At 41.7% G+C, this 13,362-nt stretch overlaps 1 protein-coding gene across 1 annotated transcript in view; it reads right to left on the bottom strand.

Moving 5' to 3' along the window:
- The window catches only part of KCNN3 (potassium calcium-activated channel subfamily N member 3), a 158,941-nt gene that overhangs the window by 37,705 nt on the left and 107,874 nt on the right, over window positions 1–13,362 (bottom strand). Inside the window, exons 4-5 of the mRNA XM_077260581.1 lie at window positions 9,982–10,400; window positions 8,244–8,385 (exon numbers count right to left, since the gene is read on the bottom strand). Coding sequence (XP_077116696.1) covers window positions 8,244–8,385; window positions 9,982–10,400 — 561 coding nt within the window. The remainder of the gene's footprint in view (window positions 1–8,243; window positions 8,386–9,981; window positions 10,401–13,362) is intronic.

Below are 13,362 nucleotides of genomic sequence, written 5' to 3'. Positions count from 1 at the left end.
TCTGTGTGTCATCTCCTCCTGTACAGTATATAGTATATACCTGTGTGTCATCTCCCCTGTAAATAGTATATACCTGTGTGTCATCTCCTCCTGTATATAGTATATATCTGTATGTCATCTCCTCCTGTATTAGACCTCGTTCACACGTTATTTGGTCAGTATTTTTACCTCAGTATTTGTAAGCTAAATTGGCAGCCTGATAAATCCCCAGCCAACAGTAAGCCCACCCCCTGGCAGTATATATTAGCTCACACATACACATAATTGACTGGTCATGTGACTGACAGCTGCCGGATTCCTATATGGTACATTTGTTGCTCTTGTAGTTTGTCTGCTTATTAATCAGATTTTTATTTTTGAAGGATAATACCAGACTTGTGTGTGTTTTAGGGCGAGTTTCGTGTGTCAAGTTGTGTGTGTTGAGTTGCGTGTGGCGACATGCATGTAGCGACTTTTGTGAGATGAGTTTTGTGTGGCGACATGCGTGTAGCAACTTTTTGTGTGTCGAGTTGCATGTGACAGGTTAGTGTAGCAAGTTGTGTGCAGCAAGTTTTGCGCATGGCGAGTTTTGCGCGTGGCGAGTTTTATGTGTGGTGCCTTTTGAGTATGTGCAAGTTTTGTGTGAGGCAACTTTTGCATGTGTTGCAACTTTTGTGCATGTGGCAATTTTTCCGCGTGTGCAAGTTTTGCGTGTGGCGAGTTTTCCATGAGGTGAGTTTTGCACGTGTGGCGAGTTTTGCATGTGGAGAGTTTAGCGCGTGGCGAGTTTTGAGCGGCGACTTTTGTGTTTCGACTTTTATGTGGCGAGGTTGGTGTATGTGTGGTGAAATGTGCGCTGAGGGTGGTATATGTGTTCGAGCACGTGGTAGTGTGTGGCGCATTTTGTGTGTGTGTTCATATCCCCGTGGTGGTGTGGTGATTATCCCATGTCGGGGCCCCACCTTAGCAACTGTACAGTATATACTCTTTGGCGCCATCGCTCTCATTCTTTAAGTCTGGCAGCTGTTAATTTGCCTCCAACACTTTTCCTTTCATTTTTTCCCCATTATGTAGATAGGGGCAAAATTGTTTGGTGAATTGGAAAGCGCGGGGTTAAAATTTCACCTCACAACATAGTCTATGACGCTCTCGGGGTCCAGACGTGTGACTGTGCAAAATTTTGTGGCTGTAGCTGCGACGGTTCAGATGCCAATCCCGGACATACACACATACACACATTCAGCTTTATATATTATATATATATATATATATATATATATGTCATTGAGACACATATATATATTCTGTATTTATATTTAATTCAGCGCGATATATGTGAAAAGCCGGTAATTCAATTGCCGGCTTCTCATTTCTCCTTCCCAAACCCGACATGATATGAGACATGGTTTACATACAGTAAACCATCTCATATCCCCTTTTTTTTTGCATATTCCACACTACTAATGTTAGTAGTGTGTATGTGCAAAATTTGGGTGCTGTAGCTGCTAAAATAAAGGGTTAAATGGCGGAAAAAATTGGCGTGAGCTCCCGCGCAATTTTCTCCGCCAGAGTGGTAAAGCCAGTGACTGAGGGCAGTTATTAATAGCCAGGAGAGAGTCCATGGTTATTGGCCCCCCCCTCGGCTACAAACATCTGCCCCCAGCCACCCCAGAAAAGGCACATCTGGAAGATGCGCCTATTCTGGCACTTGGCCACTCTCTTCCCACTCCCGTGTAGCGGTGGGATATGGGGTAATGAAGGGTTAATGTCACCTTGCTATTGTAAGGTGACATTAAGCCAGATTAATAATGGAGAGGCGTCAATTATGTCACCTATCCATTATTAATCCAATTGTATGAAAGGGTTAAAAACACACACACACATTATTAAAAATTATTTTAATGAAATAAACACACAGGTTGTTTTAATATTTTATTGCTCTCTCAATCCACCTGAAGACCCTCGCTCTGCAAAATAATAAACCAACAATATACATACCTTCTGATGAACTGTCACGTCCCACGAAGTAAATCCATCTGAAGGGGTTAAATCATTTTACAGGCAGGAGCTGTGCTAAAGCACTCGCTCGTGCCTGTAAACCCCGGGTGCTGAAAGGAAAGCTGGGTGATCTGTACTTACATTGATTGATGAACTCATATGAACTCGAGCGTGGGAACTTTTCCAAGGCTCCAGTTCATGAGGACATCCAGCAGAGGGCGCATCACCGCAACTCAAGGTAAGTACAGATCATCCTGCTTTCCTTTCAGCACCCGGGGTTTACAGGCACGAGCGAGTGCTTTAGCACAGCTCCTGCCTGTAAATTGATTTAACCCCTTCAGATGGATTTATTTGTGGGACGTGACAGTTCATCAGAAGGTATGTATATTGTTGGTTTATTATTTTGCAGAGCGAGGGTCTTCAGGTGGATTGAGAGAGCAATAAAATATTAAAACAACCTGTGTGTTTATTTCATTAAAATAATTTTTAATAATGTGTGTGTGTGTGTTTTTTAAACCCTTTCATACAATTGGATTAATAATGGATAGGTGACATAATTGACGCCTCTCCATTATTAATCTGGCTTAATGTCACCTTACAATAGCAAGGTAACATTAACCCTTCATTACCCCATATCCCACCGCTACACGGGAGTGGGAAGAGAGTGGCCAAGTGCCAGAATAGGCGCATCTTCCAGATGTGCCTTTTCTGGGGTGGCTGGGGGCAGATGTTTGTAGCCGAGGGGGGGGGGGGGCAATAACCATGGACCCTCTCCTGGCTATTAATATCTGCCCTCAGACACTGGCTTTACCACTCTGGCGGAGAAAATTGTGCGGGAGCCCACGCCAATTTTTTCCGCCATTTAACCCTTTATTTTAGCAGCTACAGCACCCAAATTTTGCACATACACACTACTAACATTAGTAGTGTGGAATATGCAAAAAAAAGGAGATATGAGATGGTTTACTGTAAGTAAACCATGTCTCATATCCTGTCGGGTTTGGGAAGGAGAAATGAAAAGCCGGCAATTGAATTACCGGCTTTTCACTAACACCGCTGCGTATTTCTCGCAAGTCACACTGTTGGTCCGTGTGGAATCCGTATTTTTCTCGCCCCCATAGACTTCCATTGGCGATTTTTTTGCACAATACGGTGACAAACGCAGCATGCTGCGATTTTCTACGGCCGTACAAGACCGTATATTATGGATGCGTAATATACGGCTGATATGAGCTGGGCCATAGAGATTCATTGGGCCATGTGTAATGCGAATTTTATGGACGTAGTTTATGCGCTCATACGTCCGTAAAACTCGCTAGTGTGACGCCGGCCTAAGGCTGCAAGATGGCTGCAAGCAGGAAAGGTAAGCGGCTCTGTCATGTGGCAACGTAAATTGCTTTGCTAGTGAAAATTGAATAGAAAACAGTGATTAAGCCCATTTACAACATGACAAAAAAATGTTCCACTTTGCATAGGGATAGATACTAGAGGCGACGCTGCGGCCTTCTCTGTTGCCATGGCAATACATCTGTAAGGCCTACTGCTAAGGGCTCATTACCAACCAAACAATAATAATAAATCCATGAGAGGGAAGCCACCAGAGTAAAGAAGGTTGAAAGGAAGGGAAAACCCTCACATGAAATGACTCAGCTACAAAATGACATTAATTATACAATAAAAAAAGAAAGACACAGGGCATTTCCAGGGCCGGGAATCAAGAAAACAAGTGGTGAGAAAGAAAAATGCTAATAAAGAAAGTGAGAGAGCGACGGGGAAAATAGAAGTACCAAAAGGAAAGCTGCAAAAAAATAATTACTGCTGGAATCCAGAGGGAAGATAATTGGAGGCCCGGAATTAGAACAAGATATTTTTAATCAGCGGGAGGCTGATTATATACTGCAGGCTTTGCGAAGACCGCTTATATCGAAAAAGAGGGACGCCTTTAAAGACACGGTGTAAGTAATCTCCAAGATCTGCTAACATATGGAACAGTAGAGCAGTCGTCATACCAGGCTGCCTTACCGGGGTTGTCCAGCCAAAAATTGGGGAATAAAAATTCCCCAATCTGCCAATCAGTGTGGATTCCAACAGTGAATACCCAGTGATCAGCAAAATTGGTAGATAGGTGAGAACTTGTTTTTACTAGACAAACCATTTAATTCTACCACTTTCTGTTATGTCTTCCACTGGAAAGCAAAGCAACAGATTAGGTTGGGGACTTTTCCAAAAATTAAAGCAATAAATTGTGCGCCCATCCAAGATGACAAGTGGTAATTCTTGAAAGCTCCCTGCCATTTCAACAAAACTTGGCATAAATACATTGTTTAAGTGAATATAGGAAGCTTTGCAATATATCTTATAAGAGAAATATTCTTCTTTCATACAGGGCCGTATTTAGAGTTTCTGCTGCCCTAGGCACTTTTAGTGCTGCCTCCCCCTTTGGTGAGTATGACACTATCGGTAGTGACTTTGGCAAGAATCGCTGATGTGAAAGTTGCCTTTTGCAGCAGATCCGGCAGTTTTTCTGCATCTGCCACGTAACGGATCACTTACGGCAAGACTGCGTTCGTCCTCATTCATTCCCTATGGGATTTGCGGCACTTGCCATGATCTGGCAAATGCGGTACCATACCCCCCAACTTTTGAAGAAGGGAAGGAGGTATAAAGTTTGCAGCGCGCGTAGTGCGCCGCGGCAAATTTTAGGCCACGCCTCTGACCACACCCATTTCACAACTAGTCACACCTATATCCACATCCCAACCACAGCCATTTAGCACTGCTGATCACAATGTTTTATATACAATAATTATAAACAAAAAAAATACTGTATAATGGCCCCACATGATGCTCAATACTGTATAATGGCCACACATGATGCTCCATACTGTATAATGGCCACACATGATGCTCCATACTGTATAACGGCCACACATGATGCTCCATACTGTATAACGGCCACACATGATGCTCCATACTGTATAATGGCCACACATGATGCCCAATACTGTATAATGGCCACACACGATGCTCCATACTGTATAATGGCCACACATGATGCTCAATACTGTATAACGGCCACACATGATGCTCCATACTGTATAACGGCCACACATGATGCTCCATTCTGTATAATGGCCACACATGATGCTGCATACTGTATAATGGCCACACATGATGCTCAATACTGTATAATAGCCCCACATGATGCTCAATACTGTATAACAGCCACCACACATGATGCTCCATACTGTATAATGGCCACACATGATGCTCAATACTGTATAATGGCCACACACGATGCTCCATAGTGTATAACGGCCACACATGATGCTCCATACTGTATAACGGCCACACATGATGCTCCATACTGTATAATGGCCACACATGATGCCCAATACTGTATAATGGCCACACATGATGCTCCATACTGTATAATGGCCACACATGATGCTCAATACTGTATAACGGCCACACATGATGCTCCATACTGTATAACGGCCACACATGATGCTCCATACTGTATAATGGCCACACATGATGCTGCATACTGTATAATGGCCACACATGATGCTCAATACTGTATAATAGCCCCACATGATGCTCAATACTGTATAACAGCCACCACACATGATGCTCCATACTGTATAATGGCCACACATGATGCTCAATACTGTATAATGGCCACACACGATGCTCCATAGTGTATAATGGCCACACATGATGCTCCATACTGTATAATGGCCACACATAGTGCTCCATACTGTATAATGGCCACACATAGTGCTCCATACTGTATAATGGCCACACATAGTGCTCCATACTGTATAATGGCCACACACAGTTCTCCATACTGTATAATGATCCCACATGATGCTCAATACTGTATAATGGTCACACATGATGCTCCATACTGTATAATGGCCATTGGCCACACATGATGCTCCATACTGTATAACGGCCACACATGATGCTCCATACTGTATAATGGCCACACAGTACTCCATACTGTATAATGATCCCACATGATGCTTAATACTGTATAATGACCCCCCTTCTGTATGCATGGCTCACATTTTCCCCCCTGTATGCATTGTTATGAACTGGTGGCCTAGGAGCAGCATGGACGACCTCTGGAGTAGGTGGCCTCTATACTGACCGCAGACCCTGAACTTAACACATCAACTAGAAGTAGCTGTGGGATGTTCCTGTCACTCCCTAGACACCTCGTCACGGCCGGAGGACTAATTACACCTAAAGAACTATTAAGGCCACCGCATGTGGACTGCAAAAACAGAGCCAGGACTCATCTTTGATGATTTGGACAATCCAGAAGGAGAAACCAAGCAGAGATGTGGATCCCTAGAAAACAATGGACAACTGGCACTCACTAAAGGAAGGAGCCAGACTAAATAGCCCCGTCCAAAGTGGAAGCAGCTGATGACTGTTGTGAAGGACAAACAGCAGCACTACCACTTATAACCACCGGAGGGAGCCTAAGAGCAGAACCCACAACAGAATTCACAACAATGCATGGCTCATATTCCCCCTCCTGTATGCATGGTTCATATTTCCCCCCCCCCCGTATGCATGGCTCATATTTCCTCCCCGTATGCATGGTTCATATTCCCCCCCAGTATGCATGGCTCATATTCCCCCCCCCTGTATGCATGGCTCATATTCCCCCTCCTGTATGCATGGCTCATATTCCCCCTCCTGTATGCATGGCTCATATTTCACACACCCCCATATGCATGGCTCATATTTCCCCCAACTGTATGCATGGTTCATATTCCCCCCCCCCCAGTATGCATGGCTCATATTCCCCCCCTGTATGCATGGCTCATATTACCACTCCTGTATGCATGGCTCATATTCTCCCTCCTGTATGCATGGCTCATATTTCACCCCCCCCTGTATGCATGGCTCATATTCCCCCCCCCCTGTATGCATTGCTCACATTCCCCCCCTGTATGCATGGCTCATATTTCCCCTCCCTGTATGCATGGCTCATCTCTCCACCCCACCCCCCGCTCCCATCTTGCATGGCGAGGCTTACCGTCCTCCTTCATCCCCCTCCCCTGTCCCCCCGTCCCTCATACTTACCTGTTCCTCACCGCGCGGCCGCACCGACATCCCTCTCGCTCTGTCCCGACTCCCGGCGCAGCACCTTCTTCCTGCATGAGCGGTCATGTGATACCGCTCATTAAGGTCATGAATATGCGCATATTCATGACCTTAATGAGCAGTACCACGTGACCGTTCATTCAGGAGCGCTGCAGAAGCCGAGACCAGGCATCACTGGAGCGGGGTGAGTATCGTCTTCAAGGAGTGTGGGTGGGAGGGCGAGGGGGGGCGGGGTCGGTCGGGAGGTGACCCAGCTTTTATAAAAAACAAAAAACAAAAAAAAACAACAAACCTTGCTCAGGTGCCGCCCCCTGCATTGTCCCCGCCCTAGGCACGTGCCCTCACATTCCTAGTGGCAAATATGGCCCTACTTATACTCCTCTCGCTTTTCTCCTTGACTTATCATCTACTATGAAAAATTATTAAGATCCATCTTGGTCAAGTCAAGACAGACTTCCAGCAAACGGAGAGATCAGATCACAGTTGCCTTTTGGAGAAGGAGAGGAGTAGATTGAAAAAGAATAGGAAAGACACATACAGACATATGCAACTACTTATCATAAATCATAGAGTTGGAAGGGACCTCCAGGGTCATCGTGTCGAACCCCCTGCTCAATGCAGGATTCACTAAACCATCTCAGACAGATGTCTGTCCAGCCTCTGTTTGAAGACTTCCATTGAAGGAGAACTCACCGCCTCTCGTTGCAGCCTGTGCTACTCATTGGTCACCCTCACTGTAAAAAAGGCTTTTCTAATATCTAATCTGCATATTCTCCCCTTGAATTCTTGTAAGTGTTTATTTCGGCCCAGTACTAGTTTTATTTCCACAAGACCTTTTACCTTTTTTTTTATAGTATACATTTTCATTATTATCTTATTTAACATTGTATTGGAAACTGAGATGTGAGACATTGTCACAATTTACTGTGGAACTTACTGGGTAGTTCCTCTTTAAGCGCTATAAAAAAAAAAGAATGACCTCTTAGAAAGACGGCATATTGATTATTTCTGGTCTGAGATCTGGTGCCCTTGGGGGTTTGACGGACCCCATGGCCATTCCTTACATTTTTTTTGTTTGCATATGGATGACTGCAATCATCGTATTGGAAAAAAACTTATATAAAATATGATTTCTTTCTTACCATGATGCCTGTTAGCAGGCAAACACCCTTCCCGCAGTAAGTGTTTGGCACCATGTCACCATACCCAATGGAGAGGAACGTTATGGAAATCAACCACATGGCACCTAGAAAGTTGCTGGTGACGTCCTGCTGGTCATGGTACCTGCAGATTAGAGAGACCAGGTCTTGTAAGATCATCAATGTCCAGTCAACCAATATAGCCTGCACTTGAAAATGGCAGCATTTTGAGGGGATGTCCATATTGCATGAAGCAACATCTACAGATCCATTATATATTATATTATTTACTTACCATATCTTATTGTAGCATACTTATGTTATTTTTTTTTTTATTGATAACCATGTACATAGGGCAGTTTTTCCACTTTTTTACCCTACTGCAGTCCCTGGTCATTAGTAAATCTTACATTAAAGGATAGGATTCATATATTGGAATAATTTTACACAAGTTTGGATTTTCCCAGCGGTGTTCATGGTCACAGCATCTGCTAATCAGATTTTAATACTAAGTGTATCAACACATCACATGAATGATGGTGCAGGGGAAATAGCAAATTTGAGGATGTACTACGAAAACCAAATGGGACTGTCATCGCTCTGAAGGATTTCAGAGATCATTTTCCACCCTTTTGCCTCTCCAGTGACACTGTGCGTAATCTGTAATCTTGTTTACAACCATTTTATGCTCTGGGAAATCATTTTGGATTTAAAGGACCCCTCCTTTAAATAAGCCAATTATTTCTTAGCGAGTTGGCCACAGCACAGTTATAGTCTAAACAAAGACAAACATCTATGGGAGGTGTATGATATCTATAACCCTGTATGTAACCCCTTTCTCATGTACAGCACCATGGAATTAATGGTGCTATATAAATAAATAATAATAATAATAATCTATGTGCTGACATCAACCAACACTCCATTCAGTGTCAAAGTTCCAGTGCTTCTCACCCGCTACTCCTTGACATTATAGGAATTGTTATAGACCTGGCATTATAGGCACTATTATGAGCAAGGCATTACTATGAATTAATGAATTACTATGAGACTGCAATTAAAGATACCATTGTTAGATTAGCATTATGATTTTACCAGTCCCTGCTGTGGTTCAGTCCACCCTAAGGTCATCTGCTGTAACCAACGGGAACACCCTAGGTCTGAAGCCCACCATTACTGCAGACATGGCACCTTCTGCACCTGGCGCAGCACAAACAGATAAATCAGCAATTTTCATATCTCCGCTCATAATCAACATCAGTCCATTAAACATATTACTTCCCTCTACTAGATGGGATTATACACAGGGGGAGGCGAGCTCTTAACCGCCATATAGTGCAATAACATTATGGTCTTGTAATAATTGCTCCCACTAAATGGCTCTTAGCAAAAAAGATCATTATTATATTAACACTTTTATTACCGATGACGTTGGATGCACCATGTAACTGGTGGAGGTGCCACAATCCAATCTTACAATATAATCCAGAGATCTGTGGTAATTAGGCATGCTTACATCTACTAATGAAGCTCCGAATGGGACTAGAGGCTAAGAAAATGTAGCAATAGACTGTAGAATCTCTGTATGTGACAAAATAGCAGAATTATGATTGCAGCTCTGGATAAGACTTGAGTAGAACTCACCTCAGGATGTAACGAGAGCATTGTCCATTATGTAAATTGAGAAAAGTGCAAAGAAAACAAAGCTACCCATATCATGTGTTATCCCAACTGGCCTCACCTTTCACAGACCCGCACGGTCCACGCGGCGATGATCCACAAAGAGATGCTGAAGACCAGTAACACCGTGCCCGGGCAGATGGTCATCAAAGTCTTCATGACGAAACGTGTGTTAAAGTTAATCTTGTTGAGCGCCCCAATACTACGGGATGAAGCGTCCGTGAAAAGTTTACTGTGCAAGAGCATGACCCGGGCGATCAAGTAAAGCCGCAGAAACATGGGTATGGAGAGAATAATGTCCACATCGGCCTCAGCCTGGGATGGTGTGTAAGAGAAAGCCAGGCGGGCATTCCAGAAGAATTTGTACTCGCCAGGGATGGGATGAATGGCACAGATGAGCAGCTCCAGGCTGATGTAGAAAATCCGCTCATAGGTCATGGCGATCCTCCAGTCATCGGCACCATTGTCAATGACGAATAGCTAGAGTAAAATCAGAAAGAAAAAGTACCATTAACCAAATAATACACAGAGGAAAACTATCACCATCATCTACCCCGCATCACTAAAGTATCTAAATAGTATAGTAGTAGTATTGGGTAGTATTGTAGTACTTATATTTTTATACATAGAGGGCAGTATAATAATACTTATATTCTTGTACTGTATATAGGTGGCAGTAATAATAGTTATATTTTGGGGCAGTATTATAGTAATTATATTGTTTTACATAAGGTGTAGAATTATATTAGTTATATTCTTGTACATAGGGGCAGTATTATAGTAGTTATACTCTTGTATATGGGGGCAGTATTATAGTAGTTATATTCTTGTATATAGGGACAGCATTATAGTAGTTATATTCTTGTACATAGGGTTAGTATTACATTAGTTATATTCTTGTAAATAGGAGCACTATTATAGTAGTTCTATTCTTTTACATTGTGGCAGTATTATAGTAGTTATATTCTTGTATATACCAGGAAGAATTATAGTAGTCATATTCTTGTACATGGGGGCAGTATTATAGTAATTATATTCTTGTACATAGGAGCAGTATTATAGTAGTTATATTCTTGTCCAAAGGGGGCAGTATCATAGTAGTTATATTCTTCTATAGAGGGACAGCATTATAGTAGTTATATTCTTGTACATACAGTAGGGAGCAGTATTATAGTAGTTATATTCTTGTAAATAGGAGCAGTATTATAGTAGTTATATTCTTGTACATAGGGTCAGTATTACAGTAGTTATATTCTTGTAAATAGGAGCAGTGTTATAGTAGTTATATTCTTGTACATAGGGGCAGTATTATAGTAGTTATATTCTTGTATATAGGAGCAGTATTATACTAGTTATATTCTTCTACATAGGGAGCAGTATTATAGTAGTTATATTCTTGTACATAGGGGCAGTATTATAGTAGTTATATTCTTGTATATAGGAGCAGTATTATACTAGTTATATTCTTCTACATAGGGAGCAGTATTATAGTAGTTATATTCTTGTACATAGGGGCAGTATTATAGTAGTTATATTCTTGTACATAGGGGCAGTATTATAGTAGTTATATTCTTGTACATAGGGGCAGTATTATAGTAGTTATATTCTTGTACATAGGGGCAGTATTATAGTAGTTTTATTCTTTTACATAGGGGCAGTATTATAGTAGCTATATTCTTGTACATAGGGGCAGTATTATATTAGCTATATTCTTGTACATAGGGGCAGTATTATAGTAGTTATATTCTTGTACATAGGGGCAGTATTATAGTAGTTATATTCTTGTACATAGGGGCAGTATTATATTAGCTATATTCTTGTACATAGGGGCAGTATTATAGTAGTTATATTCTTGTACGTAGGAGCAGTATTATAGTAGTTATATTCTTGTACATAGGGACAGTATTATAGTAGTTATATTCTTGTACATAGGAGCAGTATTATAGTAGTTATATTTGTGTACATAGGGGTAGTGTTAGTGCTGCACTGACACAAGCCCCTTAGACCATGCTCTGCACTTAGTCTAAGGAGCTTTCTGTAGCGTTGTGACTTAGATGTCGTCATGACGACTTCGGGTCAACATAGCAATAATCAGGCCCTCGAGATGACATCGCGGGGGCACCGATCTGAGGGGAAAGGGGGCCCCCTGCCTTCTAAATGCTGTGATTGATATCAATCACAACATTTAGGGGGGTAAACTGACGGAAGCAGTGCAGGTACCCCGTAAATCCAAGATCCGGAAGTTATTCCCTTCCATGACAAACGAGGTATGTCCAAGTTCAGGAAGCGGTTAATTCTTGTGAAGCCCCTGAAGAGTTAATAAACTTATTGAATGTGGTTTTGAGCCTTTTGAGGGATGCCATTTTTTCAAATGTCACTTTAGCGTATTTTCTGTTAGATAGGCCTCTCAAGTCACTTCACATGTGATGTGGTCCCTACAAAAATTGGTCTTGTTGGGAAATTGAGAAATTGATGATCAACTTTTAACTCTTCCAACTTCCTAACAATAAAAAAATGATGGTTCAAATATGATGCTGATGTAAAGTAGACATGTGGTAAATGTTAGTTATGTCACACAAAATAGCATATAAATATCTGGTTAAAGGGCATAAAAATTAAAAGTTTGAAAATTGAGAAATTTAATTTTTTTTGACACAATTCTGATATTTGCACAAAAAAACGCAAAGAATATTGGTCTAAAATTACTACTAACATGAAGTACAATATGTTACGAAAAAACAGTCTCAGAATCACGGGGATCCATTGAAGCATTCCAGAGTTATCACTTAAAGTGACATTAGTCAAAATTGTCAAATTTGGCGTCCTCAGGAAGGTGAAAACAAGCTGGGTTGTAAAAGGGGTTAAGGTCACTAGGTTGAACTCAATAAATTATGCCCTGCACCTTCCCAGGCTCCATCTTAATCCCTTGAGCCAATACGATAAACCACAAGAACAATATTTCTTAAACAGAAAAAGTACATTTCTCCAGTTTGCCAAAGAATCTTCCCTAAACTTTTGTAAAACAAAACGGACATGTGCGCATTTAGATCAGGGGAAAACATTAGAATGTCATCAAAGTACACCACAATAAGCCTTACAATGCAATTGGAAAAGGTAGCAGTCATAAAGTTTTGAAAAACTGCTGGCGCATTGGTTAACCCAAAGGGCATGACAACATTTTCAAGTAGACCCTCAGACATTAAAAACATTTTTTTTTAGTTAGCCCCAGTAAGCTGATAATATAGGTCGGGGGTAAGAGGAAGTGAGAACCGTAAGTATTTTTAACCCGTAATTTTGTTTAACTTTTGGAAATCTAGGCAGACGGAGGCCCTCATCTTTCTTTTTAACAAAAGTTATAGGCGAGGAGGAAGGACAGATATGACCCTTCTGTAAACTTTCGTTTAAATATTCTTCCATGGCGGTATGTTCAGGTCCCAACAAA

This window comes from Ranitomeya variabilis, chromosome 1 (assembly GCF_051348905.1).
Source record: "Ranitomeya variabilis isolate aRanVar5 chromosome 1, aRanVar5.hap1, whole genome shotgun sequence".
In the NCBI taxonomy this organism is placed as follows: domain Eukaryota; kingdom Metazoa; phylum Chordata; class Amphibia; order Anura; family Dendrobatidae; genus Ranitomeya; species Ranitomeya variabilis.
Note: the sequence above shows the minus strand (reverse complement) of the source record. Positions and strands in the feature narration are given on the sequence as shown.